Source organism: Notamacropus eugenii, chromosome 3, assembly GCF_028372415.1.
Source record: "Notamacropus eugenii isolate mMacEug1 chromosome 3, mMacEug1.pri_v2, whole genome shotgun sequence".
NCBI classification, from domain to species: Eukaryota; Metazoa; Chordata; class Mammalia; order Diprotodontia; family Macropodidae; genus Notamacropus; species Notamacropus eugenii.
Genome location: NC_092874.1, coordinates 271,649,839 through 271,670,556, shown reverse-complemented (window position 1 = coordinate 271,670,556; position 20,718 = coordinate 271,649,839). Strand labels below are relative to the sequence as shown.

At 44.9% G+C, this 20,718-nt stretch overlaps 1 protein-coding gene and 1 long non-coding RNA gene across 6 annotated transcripts in view; one reads left to right on the top strand and one right to left on the bottom strand.

Annotated features, from left to right (window-relative positions):
• Positions 1–546: 546 nt before the first annotated feature.
• On the bottom strand, positions 547–15,593 carry LOC140534466 (uncharacterized). 4 transcript variants are annotated; one of them, XR_011977323.1, is made up of 3 exons: positions 15,333–15,465; positions 4,655–4,851; positions 547–4,427 (listed from the first exon to the last, which is right to left on the bottom strand). It is a non-coding gene; the product is annotated as an uncharacterized lncRNA (long non-coding RNA). The 4 variants fall into 4 exon arrangements; XR_011977321.1 differs by having other exon boundaries at positions 547–4,851; positions 15,333–15,593; XR_011977324.1 differs by lacking the exon at positions 4,655–4,851 and having other exon boundaries at positions 15,333–15,590.
• Positions 15,594–15,648: 55 nt separating this feature from the next.
• The window catches only part of POC1B (POC1 centriolar protein B), a 106,931-nt gene continuing 101,861 nt past the window's right edge, over positions 15,649–20,718 (top strand). The window contains exons 1-2 of one of the 2 annotated variants that reach the window (XM_072655540.1): positions 15,649–15,812; positions 20,258–20,342. In XM_072655540.1, coding sequence (XP_072511641.1) covers positions 15,798–15,812; positions 20,258–20,342 — 100 coding nt within the window. In that variant the 5' untranslated portion in view covers positions 15,649–15,797. Of the gene's footprint in view, positions 15,813–20,257; positions 20,343–20,718 lie in introns of those variants that run through there. The other variant, XM_072655542.1, reaches the window with a different exon arrangement.

Sequence of the window (20,718 nt, the reverse complement as noted above, 5' to 3'; positions counted from 1 at the left end):
TGTCTAGGGAAATGTAGGGTCTTGCCAAATATTTTAAAGTGTTAACTAGAACATTACACTGGCTCCCAGAATCTGAAGCCCATTATGGACCAAAAATGTCTCAACACTTTGAAAATGCTCCTTGGGAACACAAGGGAATCCTCCAGTGTTGGTAACGCTTTATTCTTTAAGTATCCAATTATGAAACAAGATTTTCTTGTACTTATGTCTAGGAGTAGAACCTTGGGATCATGGGGGAGTAGCTCCCAAGGAAGTTTTTGACTTTTGTTCAGGAACTCTTTAATGATCTATCAGAAGAAGCACGAGGCAAGTGTCAGGAAGCAGAAACATGGAGTGCTGAAGACCCATGTATGCAGAAAGGGTAATTGACAGGCAAAGCAGGCAAGTCTACCATATTGGCTTTTGAGCACAGTTCCATCCTCAAAGACTGTTTGTAAGGTACATAAGGGGGTCAGTGTGGTTTAGTCAATCACTCCATCGATGAGCATTTATTAAGGGTCTACCATGTTCTAGGCATGAGGGATAGCAAGACAAAAAAATAAACAATTCTGACTCAATGGGCTTATGTTTTATTAAAGAAGAAGAAGGCATGTTTGTTCACAGGTGTACACAGGATAGAAGGAAATGCCAGGGAGCTTGCAAGGGGTGGCACTGGCATTTGGGGGCATCAGAAAAGGCATCATGAAGAAGATGCTGCTTGACTTTCAGTAAACCTCAGAACCTATAGTCAATTGGAAAAGAAATCTAGACTTTATCATGAATATGAGCAAAAGAAATAAAACAGATTAATTCGTTTTAATAGGATAACGTAGTTATTTACCAAACATCCCCCATAACAAGCTATTTATACCACCGAAGAATGGGAATCACCAGCACCTGGATGAGATGATCTCTTTGGGCAATGCCCAAGTTAAATGGTATCATGCATTAGAACGTGAGCTCCCTGAAGGTAGGAAGCATGGTTTTGCCTTTTTTCTATCCATAGCTCTTATCACAGTGCCTGACACATAGCAAGCCCTTAATTAATTAAGTAGAAGTAAATATAGGACTGAACCTGGAATCAGGAAGATCTGAGTTCAAATCCAGCCTCAGACACTTACTAGTTGTTTGACCTTGGGCAAGTCATTTAACTTCTCTCTGACTCAGTTTCCTCTTCTGTAAAGAGAGGATAAGAATAACACTTAACTCCCAGCATGGTTATGAGGATCAAATGAGAAAATATGTGTATTTAGCAAACCTTACCATGACATCAGGAAATAGAAGATGGGAGGAAAAAGGAGTACAAAGATGACAAAACCTTCAGTTGATTGGGTTAGTTTACTAAAATTGACCAGTTTAGTGGAAACAAAAATCAGTTTAATTGGCCCTACACAGTCCAAAATGATTGCCTCTCATTAATGGGAGAGCTAATATGTAATATGCTGGCCCAACTCTATGAACATAAATTTTAATAGTTTTAGTAGTAGGGAGATAGATTTACAGTGACATAGCCCTATATTATTATTCAATGCCCCTTAATGAGCAATGGCATCTAATTGTTAATCACAAAATTGTGCTTAGAAGTATCTGTGGGTACCTGACCTGAGATCACAGAGTGCTGGTCCTACTTTGCCCCCAGTTAGCTATGTGAGCTTGGGCAACTCAGCTGGCTTCAATGAGCATCAGGCTCCTCATCTGCACAATGAGGGTGTTGGATCAAATAAACTCCAAGGTCCCTTGCAGTTCTATACATATGATCCCATGGCTGGTTGCTGTCTGTCTTCAAATAGGACCAAAATGACATCAATATGATAAAGTAAAATTTCAGTGTGTCTGACTGAGGCTGATCACACCAATACAAGCTCAGAATGCTCTACCACAGGTTGGGCACAGATAGTCCGTGTGAATATCTGGGGTGGATATCCTAAATTTGCGCATCCTGCATTTACTTTATGCTGTCTCAATTCTGCTTTGCTCAAAGAGCACAGCACCCTTTCTGATGTGGGCGCGCCATGCTGAGCGGTCCTGTGCCACTGTCTCCCATGCTGCACAGTCAAATCCAAAGTTCTTGAGAGAGACCATGAGAGTGTCCTTGCATTGTTTCTTCTGGCCACCATGTGATCACCTGACCCATGCAAGTTCTTCATAAAATAGTCTTTTTGGCAAGCGTGCATTTTGCATTCAAACAATGTGGCCAGCCCATTGGAGTTGCGCTCTCTGAAGCATAGTTTGAATAGCTGGCAGTTCAGCTCAAGCAAGGACTTCAGTGTCTGGTACCTTATCCTCCCAGATGATCCTCAGAATCCTCCTAAGACAGTTCAAATGGAAGCAATTCAGTTTCCTGGCATGGCGCTGGTAGACTGTCCATGTTTCACAAGCATATAACAATGAGGTCAGCACAATGGCTCTGTAGACCTTCAGTTTGGTAGTCAGTCTAATACATCTTCTCTCCCAAACTTTTCTTCGAAGCCTCTCAAACACTGAGCTAGCTCTGGCAATGTGTGTATCATCATTGTCAACGTGTACATCCCTGGAAAGTACACTACCAAGGTAAGTGAACTTATCCACAGCATTCAAAACTTTTCCATTGTAACCAATGGTTCCATGTATTGATGGTATGGTGGTGGCTGATGGAGCACCTGTGTTTTCTTGGTGTTAATTATTAGGCCAAAATTAGGACAGGTAGCAGAGAATTGATCCATATTTTCTTGCATCTCAGCTTCAGAGGCTGCATGGAGTGCACTATCATCTGCAAACAGAACAGCATGCACCAACACTCCCTCCACTTTGGTCTTTATAAATGTTAGCTATTATTGTTGTTGTAAATTATTGGTTGTTGACTGATTGATCTTATGGTGATAATCCTATACCAACTTCCTGTACATTTTTCATCACCCTGGAACTAGTTAGTGGCCACACCTTGAACTTTAAAGGTCTTTGCTTGGGCCCTCTGGCCAGTCTCACTAACCTTTTATCAGTCACCTTCCTGTCTTTTTGTATCACCTTCTGTTTGTCAGGTCCAAATCCCACATCACCCATTTGTTCCCCTACCTCCAAGTCTTCCCCAAAGCAGTGCCTTGGGCACATCACTTTACAATACCAGTTCCACTCCACCAAGCTCTCTCATCCATCATTTTGCACTTATACCATGACATTTCAAGGATCTGTGGTTGTGATTTTGCCACTGAGAACAGTCTCTCCACCAATACAGATTGTGGTCCTTCCATGACTTAGGGAACGGTATTTTTGAGTTTGGGGAGCTGAAAAATACATCGTCCTGCAGCCTCCCTCATGAAATGCCTTTCTAAATCAACTCAGACTGGACTTCAGATGACAGACACTCAAGCCATAAACAGACCTGTATACTTCAAAATTTCTAGCTTGGTAGCACCTAGCAGGGCATAACAGATCTACCCATTAAGAATCTGGGTGAGAGTTTAAACAAAATGGGAGGGAGGACCTATTGTACAAAAATATTTATAACAACTCTTTGTGGTGGCAAAAAATTGGACATTGAGGGGATGCCCACTAATTGGGGAATGACTGAACAAGTCGTGGTATATGTTTGTGATGGAATACTGTTATGCTAAGCAGGTACTCTCAGTAAAATCTGGAAAGACTTACATAAACTGATACAAAGTGAAGCGAGGAGAACCAGGAGAACACTGTCCATAGCAACAGCAGTATTTTAGGATGACAAAATGGGAACCACTTAGCTGTTCTCAGCAATACAAAGATCCAAGATCTTGGATCCAAGTCTTGGACTTCAGACGAAAAATGCTATTGACCTCCAGCGAGTCAATGCAGATCAAGGCATACTTTTTTTACTTTATTTTTCTTACGGCTTTTTTTTGTCTGTATTTTCCTTTACACCACTGCTAATAAGGAAACACGTTTTGCATGACTGCACGTGTATAACCTATATCAAATCACTTGCCTTCACAAGAAGGGGAGAGAGGAAGGAGGGAGAGGATTTGATACTCAAATTTTTTTTAAATGAATATTAAAAATTGTTTTTACAAGTAATATGAAAAATATAAAAATTTTCTTCAAAAAATGGGATTATGACAACATTATGACAAGACAACATGGCAAAGTGGAATTTTTTAAAAGTATGGCAATGCAAAAGAAGATGGTGGTCACTATTTTTTTTTTAGCTGATGGATATTAATAGTGGCAATCATTAAAAAGAATGGACAGACAGAGGAGAGCAAGCCAGGTTCTTCTTTAGAGTATGAGCTTCTTGAGAGCAGAGATTACCTCTTGCCTTTCTTTGTATCCCCAGTGTTTAGCCCGGTGTCTGGCTCAGACACATCCTAACTGGCTGACCCAGGGCAAGTCACTTCTCAGTGCCCTTAGGCAACCTACTAAGCCTAGAAGAGTTGCTGTTCTGCATCAGAGGTGGGATGTTCATCATCAGGAGTTCCCATACCAATCCAGTTGTAGATCTAGATCAAAAGACATCAATGTGACAGACAGCCATTCGTTAGCAGATAGGGAAGTAGCCTTGGCATTAAGACCCAGACTCAAGTCTTACCTCTGATTCTGGCAGTATGACCCTAGGCAAATCATTTAATCTCTCAATGACCTTGGGCAACTCTCTAAGATTATAAATTGCCAAGCAGTCACTTGGGGGGGAGGGGGGGAGGTCCTTAATCAGAGGTCCAGTCCTTACCTGTATTATTATCATTATGTTCAAATGTAGAACTTTAAACTTTATGAAGGATCCCCTTGTGGGAGAGGTGGTGTGATAAAGTGGAAAGAATACTGGATGTTGGATCAGAGAATCTGGGTTTGAATTCCATATTCTTTTCCTTACTATGTATACAACTTGAGGTAAGTCATGAAATCTCTGTGCTTCAGCTTCCTCATCTACTGAGAGACAGGGAGAGAGAAAGAGAGACAGAGAGACAGATAGTTGGCCTTTAAAGTTCTTTCAAATCTATAATCCTATAACTGCTCTGTGCCTTAATTTTCTTGATCTACAAAAGAAGGTTGAACTAGATGGCCTTTAAAGTCCTTTCCAGCTCAGTTTCCTGATCTGTAAAATGAAGTGGTTAGACTACAAACCTGTAAGGTCCTTCCCAGCTCTAAATCTATGCTCCCAGATCTCCTGATCATGATCTGGAGGTGATCCCTAGGTTCCTAGGACTATGCCAGCAGGGCACAAACTCTAGTCAGCTCTCTGAAGCTAGAAAGGCTTCCAACAGAAGTGATGTTGTGTCTGTCTGCACTTTAAGCCCCACCCCAGCTAAGTTCAGAGAAGCTCATCATGGAAGTTGGCTGTAGGGGAGATGATTTTTTTTTGGCCACATTAACTCACAAAGAAAGTCTTTTAAAATACTAGGATTTGCATGGGAGGATGGAGCACCCACTCCCCAAACCATGGATCCTTGATCTGTTGAAGCGTTATTACTATTATTAACAGGGGGAGGGCGAATACTGGAGTTTAAATGACATTTCTAAAAAACCACAAGAGAAATGCCTTTAATTTAGCTTCTTCATTAGACTTTGAAGATTCGCTGCTTCACAGAACCCTAGAGATCACAGAGTCTGATAGAATATGATCTCAGCCTATTTTAACACTTCAATGACTGTGTGATCTTGTCCATGCACGGGGGACGTGTGTTTCTCCATGTAGTACATCCACACAAGTTTGTCTAAATGGAACTGTCAGGAAGACATGATGAGATATCTCTGCAAGCTCACCGACATAAATATTACTAGTCAAGGGCTAATGATTTTTTAGCTACAAGTTGCTTTTTCAGACTATTCCTTACCAGGGAAGAAATGCCCCAAATTGTATCTAGTGGCTGGATTTCTTTCCCACCAAATGCTAATTACACAAAGACCATCAAGAATAGTGAATAATGAAGAACACATAAATGTATTTATCCAAGGAAACAGAAATCAGAGAAGATGCACAGAATACAATATTCCAGATAACAGGGAGAACGAATTTCTCCTACTGGAAGGGAGATATCTCAGGTAAACTGAAATAGCTCCCAATCTTACCCAAGAGGAAATTCCCCAAAATGTAGAAAAATGGACATGAAGAATACAGGGAGAACTCATCTTTTTCTCCCTAAAGACTTTCTTTCTCTTCAAGGGTCTCTCCCTAAAGAGACACTGGAATTGTGTGTTTCCTCTCTCAAAGTCAGAAATCAGAAGAAAAAGCCTTCTCCCAAGCTCTCCCCAAGTCTGCCCCTCAGACAGACATGGAGCAATAATCATTCTTTCCACCAATGAGAAGAGTCTTATGCAAATGTACCAGCCTTAAACCTTGGACTACCACGCTGAGTACTTTCTCCACTGATGGAGGCTTCAACCTATTGAGGCCTCTTCTCACGGACTTGTGTCCATATCCTCTCATAAATCATGTGTGGAAGGTCTTCTGGGTACATGGGACTTTCCTTCAGACCTTTTTACACTGAATGCAACAAGCATTTATGATGCTCCTGCTAAATATATTAATTGCATACTGTACCTTCTTCTCATATCTAAGTTTGCATTGTATTGATTTGGATACTCTTGAACCAATGCAATCCAAAATCCATTTGACGACTGAAAGAATATTCAATGTTCAACATGTCTGCAGGCTCTCAGACCTCTTATTGAACAACTATTCACAGTACATGGGCATAAGGTTTCTGAGTAGTCTATAAGCCTTTGGCATCGTTTGTTTCTAGATCCAAAGGACTGAGTTTGAATTCTGCTTCAGACACTTACTTTCTATGTGACGTAGGCACGTCCCTTTGCTTTGCTGAGTCTCAAGTTTTCTCATCTGGGAAATGGGGGTAATGCTAGCACCTTCCTCATAAGGTCACAGCAGGGATTGATATATGTAAAGTGCCTTGTAGACCTTAAAAAAAGTGCTCCAAAAGTCTTGAGTTAATGCTTTAAACTGCACTAAGACTTTTGGGACACCCTATATAAATGTTAATATATTTTTCAACATTTTTTTTTTTGCCATCTTCCCCTACATCTACCTTTACACATAAATCCCCAACTATTAAAGTATATGCTTGATTCAATTTGGAGAATCTTCCCAAGTTCTTCATTCTACTTAATCCTTTTTGTCTAATGGAATCCTTTGACTACCTGGTAAAAATAGCTGGTAATTGCTAGCTTTTATATGAAGTTTAATGTTTGCAAAGTGCTTTCTATTTATTATTGTCCCATGTAATCCTCACAACAACCCTGGTGGGGAAGATGCTATTTTTATCCCCCTTTTACAGATGAGGAAACTGAAGCTCCTAGTAAGTGCCTGAGATGGTATTTGGACTCAGGTTTTCCTGACTCCAAGTCCAGCGATCTAGTCACTGGGTCACCTTAAAGATCGACATGTGGTAAATCCTGGGGACCGCCTCTTAGAACAATGCTTAGAATATGTAAAATAAGCTAGCATTATAAAGGAAACCAATTACGTTCAGATATAATTACAAATATATTTGTTCATTTATTTGTTTATTTATTTTAAAAGTTCACAGACTCTTGTTAAGAACTCCTTCTACAAGGTAGCAGCAAGATACAGTGGACAGAGCACTGGACTTGGAGTCAGGAAAACCCAGGCTCAAACTCTGCCTCAGACTCTCACCAGCTGTGTGATCCTGGGCAAGTCACTTGAGCTCTGTGAATCTCATCTGGTTGTTGTTGTTTTTTTAAATTTGTTTTTTGGAGGCAATCAGGGTTAAATGACTTGCCTAGAGTCACACAGGTAGAAGTGTCAGAGGTCAGATTTGAACTAGCTACCCCTGTGGGACTTGTGTCTATAAGAAGATAAGAGTTGGACTTCATGGTCTCTAAGCCTCTTTTAGTTGCAGCTCTATAATCTTATGACAATGAACTGAAGAAAAATGGAGAGAACCCCTCAAGATTTCTACTACAATTTTTTGCCATCAAGGACAGTGAACATCACAGATCCCAACATGCTGCACCAAGAGGCAGAGTTAATACTAAAGAAAACCAAGATGGCAAAGAAGCTGAACCAGAGAACTATATGATTTTGAGGGCACAGAGGGGCTGATTCCCAAGATATGTGAAGGAGGGGGAGAGGTGTGAAGGATGCCAAATGTCTGGGGAAAATCTTAGCTCTTGTTACCAAAGGAAAAAAAGTGAGAATGAAAATATTAGTAACAACTAACCCATGTGCCAACATTTCCATCACCTCTCTAAAGCCTCCATGAGACAATCCTCCACATGCATCAAGGTCATCTTGGATGAAGATCTCAAAGAGGAACACACACGTTTTTGCCAATGATACTGATCCCATGATCTTATGATATCTGAGGGGAGGTCACATCTTATTACTCTGACACCACAGTATCCCAGTTTCAGGGAATTTAGTTTCCTTTATCAGGACAGCACTTTCCTGTTGCAATCCAGGGTAAAGACTGGATTCAAATGGAAGTTAATTTTACATAGGTATATTTATAATTTATAAAGAAACAGAATCAGGAAGTAAAATGGTGGAAAAAGATTCCAGGCTCTGGTTACCGCTATCAATGATCCCAGTTCTTGCTCCACAATCTTATCTCCATCCGCCTCCTGGACATTTCCATTGGATGTCCCCACTATCACCTTACAAACCATTTTGAAACCCAAACATATCATCTTCCCTGTCCAAACCAGAAGCCTCTCTCCATTTTTACTTTCTTTGTCAACAGCACTTATCTTTGACTTCTCTTTAGTCCCCAGATCCAGGCAGTCACCAGGTCTTGTTGATTTTTCTTTCCAAGTCTTTCGGTTAGCCATTTTCTTTCCATCCTCACTGGTCTTAACCCTTGTCACTGACTTACGTAGCTTACTTCATCATCTGAGTAGTTCTTCGCCCTAGCTCCAACCATCAGAGTAAATGTCCTAAAAATGCTATTGTGATAACCCTCCTCCCTTTGAGAATTTACAGTGGTTCTCCATTCCCTACCCAAACCTAATCAATCCAATTCAACAAACCTTTAAGTAGAGACTAAGCATAAGCATAAGTGCCCTGTTAGGCACTGGAGATAAAAATGAAACCACACCTGTCCTTAGGGGGTTTATAATCTACTTGAATATGAGGAAGCTACAACCAACACACAATCAGCCATACTACAAAGAAGGAAGCAGGGCAGCCAAGGGATGTAGCCATACTAAGTATATTTGGGGAGGTGGCAATCACTAAAAAGTGTGTGGGGAAAGGTTGAGGAAAGGCTTCATGTGGAAGGTGCCCTTGGGCTGAACCTTGAAGGAAGACAAGGAAGGTGAAAGGCAAAGAGGAGAAGTGTTTTGCGGGAATGGGGGCAGTATGCATGAAGGTACAGAGCTAGGAGATGGGCATGTCCAGTACAGCCCATAGCTGGTAGTCCAGTTTGCCTGGAATGAATCTACATGAAGGGGAATAAGGTAAAATAGAATGCGAGATGGCGCCCATAGTGCACAGAGAATCAGCCTGGAGTTGGACTCACCTCCCTGAGTTCAAATCTAACTTCATACACTTATTAGCTGTGTTCCCCTGGGCAACTTAACTCTATTTACCTCAGTTTCCTCATCTGTAAAATAAGCTGGGGAAGGAAACAGCAAACCATTAAAGTATCTTTACCAAGAAAACCCTGTGGACTATCAAACAGAGTCAGAATGAACAAAGTATGGAGCCGCTGAGTATGTAGAGCATTAAGCTGGAGTTACGAAGACTCAGTTTCCTGAGTTCAAATCTGGCTTCAGACACTTACTAGTTGTGAGACCTTGGGCAAGTCATTTACGCCTGCTTGCCTCAGTTTCCTCATCTGTAAAATGAGCTGGAGAAGGAAATGGCAAATCACTCCAGGATCTTTGTCCAAGAAAACCCCAAAAGGGGTCATGAAGAGTCAGACATGACTGAAGGACTAAACAATACAGGGGTAGAGATGTGACCATTTTTGGCACCTGAGCATATGCCTTGTTAGAAGAGACGCCTATAGGGCGTAGGTTTATTAACAAGCCTTTGGTTCCCCTACGTGCATGTCTGAAATAGACAAGTAACCTAAGCATCCATAGTAGATGCATCCTCATGGGAAATGATCCCCAAATAGACCTCTCAGCACACTGACTTTTTCAAGACTCTTGGAATGTTACAAGAAAAAAAAGTCCCCATATACTCCAAAACATTTATAGCAGCACTTTTTGTGATAACTAAGAATTGAAAACAAAGTAGATGCCCATCCACTGGGGAACTGATATGCAAATTGTGAGATAAATGTAATGGAATATTCCTAGGCTCTAAGAAAGTATACATGCAATACAGCATGGAAAGATCTATATGTCCCAATGCTGAGTAAAGTAAGAGACAAGAAAACATTATGTACTGTAACAGTAACAACGCTGCTTGTCCTTAGTTTTCAAAGGGGACCATGACATCAAGGAGGTGATGCCACGACACGCAAGGGAATTGGATTTAAGTGAGGCAGAGCTGGACAAAGTCACCAGCCTCACTTTCTCTTCCCGAGCCATCTGGGTCCAGTGGCCAGGTATTCATCAGGATGACTGGAGATAGCCCCGTATACAGCGGGCGACACTGGTCTTTTTAAACTAAGGTCTTTCCCAGGTCTCAGTATGGAAATGGAAAGAATGACACACCAAAAAAAGACAAGTACATGTACCAAAATTACAAACACAGAGTGGGACTCAAATAAAGAGATGGGAGAAGACACCTCCAACCTACTGCTTCATGGAGGTGGGAGGCTCACACATGTCATTGCATGTTTTCAGACTTTCTCAGTGTATTGATCATTGTGCTACTTTTTTCCTCTCTTAAAAAAACCTGCTATGTGTTACATGGGACAGCTCTCGGGGAGGGAAAGCAAGAAGGACACATGGGGACATAGAAAATAGAAAGTATCAATAAAAAAGAAAAAAATGGAATGTTTCTTCAAAACATCAGGATTGGTTTCAGCTGTATCACTGCTAATTGAACTCAACAACTCCACAAATACTTGTTAGGGGCATATTTTATACAAGAAAGTGCCTTAAGCATCAGGATACAAGGACAAATGGTCAAGATGGTTCTCTCGCTCTATCCCAACATCTTCCCTATGGCTGGGGAATATTCAAGAGGGAAATTCCCATGATTCCAAACTCAATTACCAGGCACCCAAACGCACCCACTCCTGTTACATTTGCTTGTGCAAATATTGTCAACTGCTCAACTTGTTTTCATACTATTGAAATGATATGTTATTACTGAGCGCTCTATAAGTCATTTGGATTCCCACCCACATTATTGATGTTTTCCTGTCTAATAAGTCAGTCAACAAACATTTATTGAGCGTGTACTATCTTCCAAGCTGGATTTGGAGTATAAATACCATTAAGTGGAATAATCCTTTTTATTTTGTGCCAGTCCACAGACATTTATTTAAGCTTTTAATTACTATGTGTCAGGAACTGGGTTTATAAAGAACAGGCAGAAGCAGTTCCTCCCCTCAGGGAGTTCACACTTTCAAAGGGGAAGACAACATACAAAATATCAGTCATAAAAATATATATACAGTGGCATTATATATATATAGGTATATGTGTGCGTATTTATATTTATATATATATGTACATATAACTACGCACACACACACACAGAAGGTAATTTCAGAAGGAGAGGGAGTAAGAGGCCTGAGAAAATTCTCTTGCAGGATGTGGGATTCGAACTGAGCCTTGAAGAAAACCAGGGAAATGAGAAGGCAGAGGGATGGAGGAAGATTATTCCAGGAATAGGAACAGTGTAATTTAATAATGATATCCAGAATTTATATTGTGCTTTAAGATTTGCAAGATGCCTTAAAAATAATTTCTCACCTGATCCTCATAATAACCCTGGAAAGTAGGTGTAATTATTATCTCTAATTTATAGATAGGGAAACTGAGTCTGAGAGAGGTTAAGTGATTTGCCCAGGGTACACAGCTGGATTCAAACTCAAGACTTTCTGACTCCAGGTCTAGGATTCTCTAAGAGAATGGTTTGGTGCTCTGCCAGGACTATAGGCTTTCGATTTTGGCTGCCATTTTGGACTGAGGGGATTCATTCCTTTCTGTATTTATGCCCTAGGATTCCTAGATCTGAATTTCCTTACAGCTTCTTGGACACCTGGAATCTGGCCTACCCAGAATCTCTCACCCGGAAACTCTGGGACTTCCCCAGCCTTAATTAGATTCCTGCAAACAAGCCACCTCCATGAGTCGGGGAGTTCCCAAGACCAAGGCTTTGTTGAGTTCTTCCCACACCCTCCCCCGAAGCGTTCAGCTGTAGACTGGGCACATGGCACCTGCCTCTGGGGAGTATGTCTGGCTCCCTGTTCACACATAGACCAAAGCAGACCATTTGGCAGCCTCAGCCTCCTCTTTGTCTTTTCAGTTCTAGGATGGACTTAGTCAGCCTAGTTTTTTCTTTTCAGGGCCAACCTATAATAGTTCAAATAATCTATCTTCCTCCTCATTGTCCCTCCCTTCTCTCTATTTCCCTCTCCTCTCCTTCTCTTCTCCCTCTCATTCCTGTCTACCTCTCCACCCAATGATGTACTGGAACCAACTCCTACCAACTCTTGAGAGCCAATTGTTAAATTTTCACTATGAGCATTTACACCTTGGAAACTGGTAAATGCTCCAACTCATGGCTTGAGCTATTTTTGGTTGTTGCTGAGGTTCAAGACTTAAGACGGTGATGGGGAGAATATTAATAATGCAGATTAAACTTACATTTGCCTTGCTTCCATATTTTTCCTGGAGAGCCAGTTGTTAAATATTTACCAGCACACTCATCTCCACCCTGTATTCTCTGTCCTTCCTAACCATTTCTGGTCCCTTTTCTTCTCAGGTCTCCCTCTTTTCCTCCTTGCTCTTCCTCTAACAGGACCCCACCCCCCATCTCCCACCTCTGGGTATTTTTCCTGGCTGTTCCCTAGTGTCAAATGCTTTCCCCTCCTTACTTCTTCCTCTTCTTTGCTTCACTGGTTTCCTTCAAGACTCAGAGCTAATCATGCCTTCTGTGCTAAGCCTTGCCCCCCCTCCTATGCCCCCCCTTCCCCTTGCTGTGGTTGTTGTTTAGTCATATCAAACTCTTCATAACCCCATTTGGGGTTTTCTTGGCAGAGATACTGGTGTGATTTGCCATTTCCTGCTCCAGTTCATTTTACAGATAAGGAAACTGAGGCAAACAGGGATAAGTGATTTGTCCAGGGTCACACCAAGTGTCTGAGGTCAGATTTGAACTCAGGAAGATGAGTCTTCCTAACTCCAGGCCCGGCGCTCTGTGCACTATGGTTCCCCTTAGGTGCCCCTCTTCTGTTTGTGCCTTACAAATATTTTTGCTCCAAGATTCCCTCCCATTTGTACTTCTAACTCTCTTGTATGTACAAACTCGTTTGCTTGTCATCTCAGCACATAGGTGCCTAATAAATGCTTCTTGGTTATCCATGGAATGCTGCTGTATATAAATGGCTCTGTAAACCTTAGGGCACTAGATGTTGGTCATTACTTATTATTAACGAGTCATCACAAATGATGACCTCTCAGAGTGGAGAACAGTGAAAGTGCAGCATGTATACTACACAATAGGGGTCACAGGGGACTGGACTACACGACCTCTCAGGTCCCCTCCCACGCTGTACTGTGATTCTAGGAAAATGAGCAGTGAAAACCAGGTGGAATCAAATAGGATTCCCTTGAAGGTGTCATGTGGAGCTCTGAACAGCAGATGGTGCTTTTGTACAGTAAATGAACTGTCCAAGGTTGAAGGTGCTGTTTAAGAACTTGCTAAAAGTAGATTCATTGATTGAACTGCCTGAGATAAGAAATTTAATTTTTCAGCATTAGGAGAAGGGGAGACGGGATGTTTTATATCTATTTATTTGGTCTATACCTAGGATTTCATTGATGTGCAGAGCCAAAGAGTATGGAATCTTCCTTCCCCAATGCAACCTGTTCTAGTCTTTGAAGGTGACTGAGAAATAGAATGATTCGAGTAGTGGCCCTGGAGTCAAGAGGACCTGAGTTCAAATCTAGCCTCAGATACTTACCAGCTGTGTGGGTAAGTCACTTAACCCCATTGTGAGAGAGAAGATAGAGAGAGACAGAGAAAGAGAGGGGGGAGAGTGAGAGAGAGAGAGAACTGTCTACCCGGTATTACACGTGTCAGTCAGTTTCCCGACTCCAAGGCAGGGCCTCCATCCAGTCCCTGGGGCTTCCTCTAGAATTATAATGACACGGACTGATTCACAGTGAATACAATGTATCCACTACTGAATACAATGAGGTCTCCGCAGTGTCTCACTGCCATCTGACTCCTCTTCGTGGAGATGGAAGCAGAATACTTACTAAGGCAGACGTGATTCTTCAGAAACTCTAAAACTGTAATTATGAATCCAGCAACACTGGAGGCGCCAAGGTAAGGACGCCTGGATGGTCGTCTCCCACACACCCACGAACGGCCCCGTGTCCCCACCTTCTGCTTTGCTCTGGTGGACCCCAGGAAGAGAAGGGTGGTCCGCACCCACTCAAAATGGGACAGGGATAAAGGCGCCACACGAACAGGAGCGTCCCCCTCCTCTGCCTCCAGCCACACCTAGGAGTGTCCAAGTCAGGAAGACTCCAGTTCATCTCCCGCTTCAGCCCCGTGACCCCGGGCAGGTCCTTTAACTTGTCAGCGCCGCGGGCCACTGTCCCATCAGACAGACTGCACGGGACGGACGTGTGAGATCCGGGTCGAACCACGGCCCCGGGCGGTACCGGGTCCTTCTCCTCCCCTAGGCTGCTGGCTCCTCTTTACAGATGAAGACACGCGGACAAGCTGTCTGGCCCACCAATCCGAGCTACGGCGCCCTCCTCCAGGCCCCGCACGCCGGCCGGCTCCCCTGGGTCTCCGGCTGTAAAGCGGAGAGAGCTGACTGCCTTCGGAGGGTCAGCGCGGAGAGCGGTGCGGCCGGAGCTCAGGGCGCTCTACGGAGGGTCATGACAACGGGCAGACGCGGGGCTCGCCGGAGCGGGCGGAGAGGGGCCGGGGCCGGGCGCCCGTAGCCAGGCCACGTCAAGGCAGGACCCCGAGGCACAAGGCGCACGCGGCCCCAGAGTAGTCGCGGTGACCGGCCGGAGGGCGCCCCAGGGGGGCGTAGGGCTGCGCCTTTAGCGGGGAGAGACAGCAAGGTGGGCGGGGCGATGAGGGGGGGAGGGGAAGAAGGGGAGAGAGAGAAGCAGAGGGAGGGAAGGGGAAGGGGAGACGGAGAGAAAGAGAAGGGGCGACCGACAGGGAGGGGAGAGGAAGCAGAGGGGACAGAGGATGGAGAAGGGTCCCAGGGCAGTGCGGTGCAGTGGGAAGATCACCGGGTTCGGAGCTGGAGGCCGGCTCGGATATTTACCTGAGCGCTTCAGGCCGCGACTTCCCCTGTCCGGCTGTCCGGGTCTGTAAGGGAGGGGCGAGCCCCTCCCGCACGGAGGCGTTCCCTTTAATGCAGAATCGATCGCCGATCGCGTCGATCCCTACAACTCCCGCTTCCCCTCCCGCCTTCCCCTGGGCTCTCGACGCGGGCTCCCGCCGGGTCCTAACGCCGTATAAGGAAGCCAGAGGGAGGGCCCAGAGCCAACCTCGGGCCCGGGGCGGCGGCTGACGTCACAGGCCGGAAGCGAAGGCGGCCAATGGGGCGAAGGTGCGATCGGGGCTCGCCTCGCCGGGGCTGGAGCGCGGGGGGTTTGACTGGGCCGCCGTCGTTGTTGTGACGGGCCCACGCCGCGGCAGCTGCCAAACGGTTCCGGGCCTCGCACGGTTCCGCCCGCCGTGCCGGCACCCTCCTCCCCCCTTCCGGCGTCGGCGCGGCCGCTGCCCCATGGCCTTCGCCCCGGTAAGGACGGGCCGACTGGGCTGGGGGGGGGGGCGGGGGGGGAATAACGGGGGGAAGGGGCGGAGCCCAGGGGTGGGGCGAGGGGGACCGGGAGGAGGGGCGGGGACGGGGCGGACCACGGGGCTCCAGAGCAACAGCCCCGCCCCGGCCCGGACAGGCAGGGAAACTGAGGTACGGGCGGCCTGGCGGCTTCCCCAGGTCCACGCCTCAAAGTGTGGCCAAGCCCGGGTCCGAGGGGTCGTCAAGTCCGTCCGGACCCTCGTTTTCCGGGGAGAAACTGAGGCATAGGGAGGCTACGGGACTTTGCCAGGGTCTCTGCGCTGTGAATCCTCAGGGTGAGAACTTTAAAGCTGGAAGAAATGTTAAGGATCCTCCAGGCCGTCCTTCCGATTTTTGCAGAGAAGGAAACCGAGACCCTGGAAGTCTGGCAGACACTTATTAAGCACTTACTGTATACACAGCACTGTGCTAAGCAGTGGGGATACAGAGAAAGACCAAAGACAGCCCTTGCCCCCCAGGGAGCTTACAGTCCAATGGGGGAGAAAACAAGCAAACTACGGCGGGCCAAAGTTACCAAAGGAGAAAGGGAATAAGCATTTATTAAGCACTTACTGTTTGCCAGGTTCTGTGCTAAATGTTAGGAGTATAAAGAAAGACCAAAGACAATCCCTGCCCCACAGGGAGCTTATCTCAGGGGAGAGACACATGCACAAAGTAGCAATGTGGGGATGGGGGAGACAGGAAGCAATTAGCCAAGGTTGTGGTTGTGTTTGTCCTTCGTTTTCAAGGACCATGGCATCAGAGAAATGAGGACATGACTTGCACTTGACTTTGTTTTGAGTGAGGGAGGGCTGTGCAGGTCACCAGCCTCACTTCTCCTCCAGAGCCATCTGAATCCAGTGACCAGATGTTCATCAGGATGACTGGAGATGGCCCAGGATGAAATGGGGCTAGGTACTCACTTAGAGGGAGGTAACACCCATTGAGTGAATAGGCCTCTTTAAGAAGTAGTCAGGGAATGGCCCCTTTAATGAGCAAAAGAAAAAAACAAAACAAAACAAAACTAAATGAGGCTAAGAGAGAAAGTGAAACTGTTACTATTGATAATCACTCTAAGCCAGCCATTAAGTGGAACTTGGGCATTGAAAATGAAAATCATTTTCACTGGAGGCTCCATCATGGACTCTGCCTGAAACCGAGGCCTACAGTGTCTAGTGAACAGTGTATGTGCACCCACAAGTGTCCAAGGATGGAAAGGGACAAGTCCTTCAGAGGCCTTAGAGTCCAAACCCTTTATGTGATTCGAAAGGAAACTGAGTGTTAGAAAGCTGGATAGCTTAGTGTAATATCACTAATAAGATCTGAGGATTTAAAAATGTCAAGGATTTCAAGAGCTTTTGAGCCAGGTCCCCTACTGTGATCCTAGGAGAAACTGAGGCCTAAGGAGCTTCAGGGATCTGTATGTGATCAAAGACATTTTCCTAGACCTAGAGCTAAGAAGACCTTAAGACCATTTAGACTACAACTCCCCCTCCCAGGTATCTTCCTGAAACTGAGGCCTAGTGAGCCAAATGACCTTTGTATGATCAGCCAGAAGGATCCAAGGAATAAATGTGACTAGTCCTTCAGAGGCCTTAGAGTCCAAGCACTTCATGTGCCTTTAAAGGAAACTGAGTCCTCGAGAGCTGAATAGAAAGTATAAGATCATTCCCAAGCTCCAAGGATGAAAAATATCAAGGCATTCAATGGCTTTAGAGCCAGATCCCCTTGCTGTGACTGTAGAGGAGGTTGGGGGTGGGGGTGGGGGGGGTGGGGATGAGGACAAGGGAGCTTGAGGGGACATGAACATGATCACCTACAGGTTCCTAGACCTAAAGCAAAGAGGTCCTTAAGGGCATACACTAGAAGGCCCTCCATGGACTCTGCCTGAAACTGAGGCTTAGAGAGCCGAATGACCCTTGTATGTGCACCCACAAGTTTCCAAGGACAAAAAGTGACAAGTCTTTTAGAGTCCTCAGAATCCAAGCCTTTTATGTGACCTTTATTTAACATTTATAATGTTAAATTTTTAAAATGCTGTATAAGTGTTGAGATGTGTACTAAAAGGCTTCCAAACCACACTTTAAACTCATATGTAAAGAACGAATCTAAAAGGTATTTAACTATCAAGGCAACCGAAATAACACCTAATCTAAAGAAAAACTCCACGTGATCCTGCCAGATACCAGGTGTTATTACAGTGTATTGACAATGCCACGTAAGCAGAGTAGACATGAACCTTGTCACTCACCAAAGTACTCTAGGAACAAAATCAGTAGAAAAGACTCATTCATGCTACTGAGAGTAAGAAGCGCACAGAAAAGTAAAAGGATTTGGAGGGAAAAGACTCTAGGGCAGGGGTAGGGAACCTGTGACCTTGAGGCCCTTTGAATGAATCCAAATTTGGATTCAAAGGGTCACACTTGAGGACATAGAGAGGACAGGAAAAATTAAGAAGAGTCCAGGAATGCTGCACTTAAGTGGGGGGGGGATTAGGGTGTGAGCCTTCTTGTCCAAGGAGCTGGGATTCCAGATCCCTTTAAGACAGTGGTACCTTTGGATGGACATCAGTCAGGACCAGGGACTGCCCATTGTTTCAGCCTCAGAATCCTCTGTGGGTAGACACTTGTGACAGTCAGAGGCTACAAGAGACCTTGTAGAACCGGATGATTTAGAACTGGAAGGAAGCTTTGAAATTCTAGTCCAACTCTCTCATTTTACAGATGGGGAAACTGAAACTAGAGAGTGGAAGTGCTTTGCCCAGTGTTTCTTACTGAGTCAGTGGCAAAGGCCAGACTTAAAGTCAGTCCCCCACTTACTGACTCCTTCCTTATAGGGATGTCAAATGTATCAATGCTGTCACTTTCACTGTCACATAAATTTCTTGGGAGTAGGGACTGTTTTTGCTTTCTCTTTGAACCCCACTACAGGGACTGACATAGTGTTTAATAAATGCATGTTAAATGACCAAAAACTATGTCTTCCAATTTTTAATTGTATCTGCACTCCCAACTTTAACCATGGACAGCAACTATTCTCTCTCCAAGTCCTGTCTTCTAGAGGAGGTTGTCTCAGTCTCATAAGTGTTCTCTGGATTAGTACCATTCCAAACAGAAGCTAGAAGGAAGGGCCACCTGACTTGGAGCTTCAAGGGAGCTTACTTATCATTTAGTTCAAGGGTTCTTAACCCATCAATGGTCCACGGACTCTCCAGTGCTCTTGTGGATAGATTTCAAGGGATCCTTGAACATGGTTAGGAGAAAAAAAACATATCTTCATGTTTGCTAACTTCTACCTGCCTTTCACTAAATTATTTTAAAATACAGTTCTGAGGAGGAATGCAAATAAATCACCTGATTCTGCCAAAGGCTATCCGTGCTGCAAAAAGGGCTAGAAGTTGCTGTTCTGGTTGAACCTCTTTGCTTTCTACTGCTTATCTGAGGCTTATTTGGAAGGAAATGCTTGATAAACATTGTAGTGTTTTGAACTGTTATTTACACTGAGGTAGATTGAGTCGTGGGAGGGGAAGGGTTTGTTTTATCTCTTGCTTTTGGGATCCTTGGCCCTTCAGATCCTGTTGTAAAAGGAAAAAAACAAGTTGTAGGTAGGGATTTTGTTTGTTTTTAAGATTTAGGATACCTAGTTTGCGGTCTTATCTTATCTACCTGTGTGACCTTAGGCTAGTTAAGGCACCTCCCTAGGTCTGCTTCCTTATTTCTAAAATTAAAGGTGAGCAGCTATAGAGCTCTGAGCCTGTGTAAGATCTGGGTTCAAATCTAGCCTCAGACACTTACTGTGTCACCCTGGACAAATCATTTAATCCCATTTGCCTCATCTGTAAAAAAAATGAGCTGGAGAGGGAAATGGCAAACCAGTCCAGTATGTTTGGCAAGAAAATCCCAAAAGGGGTCACAAAGAGGGAGACACGACTGAAAAAATGACCAAACAACAAACTGAAGGTATGGTCCGAGAGGGCCTTTAGAACTCCTCCCAGCTCCAAGCCTTTGAGGTTACTGTTAATAAGCTCCAGAGCTAAGAGACCTTCTAGCCAAACGGATTCATTTTACAGATAAAGAAACCGAGGCACCGAGAAAACTTAATTGCCGTGGGTCAGGCTGAATTTGAACACAGAACTTCCCCATGCCGAAGCCCACGGTCCAGTATCCATTCCAGCCCCAGAGAAGGTAAAAGGGGACTCGACTCGATCCCCTCTTACCTCCAGTTTTTGCAGGGGCAACTTTATGTGAGAAGGCCCGGAGTGTGGAAGGGGCCCACTCATGGACCTTTCTTTGTAAGGCTCCGCTGCCGGCCGTTTATGAAATGACTGGGTGGGTGACTGAGAAGTGACTTTCATTTCCTGAATGAAATCAGGCCCCTTTTGAAAACCCGGTGACCTCTCCTTCCAGGAGGATCCCATTTTGGAGCGTTACTTTAAAGGCCACAAAGCTGCAGTGACCAGCGTGGATTTCAGCCCCAACGGCAAGCGGCTTGGTAAGTGCCCGCACCCCCACCCGCCCCCCGGCTTTTGTTTTGCTTTTTCTAAACCTTGTGTGCAAAGTCCGAGCGGAGAGCTTGGAGTCAGGAAGGGTGGGGTTAAACCCTGGCCCCAGACCCTCGCAGCTGGGTGAACCCGAGCCAGACCCCTGCCCTCTCGGATCAGTTTCCTCTTGTGGAATACGGTGGGGTGGCTTTGACGGCAAAGCCCGGTCCCGCCACGAACGGGGTTTTGTGGCACGCGTGCTCAGGCGTTAGCGAGCCAGTCTGCTCCTGCGCCTCAGTTTCCTCGTCTGCGAAATGGTGGGTTTGAACTTGACCTCGAAGCTTTCCCATCTCTAAAGCCGTGATCCTTTAAGAGCTACCCGCGGGA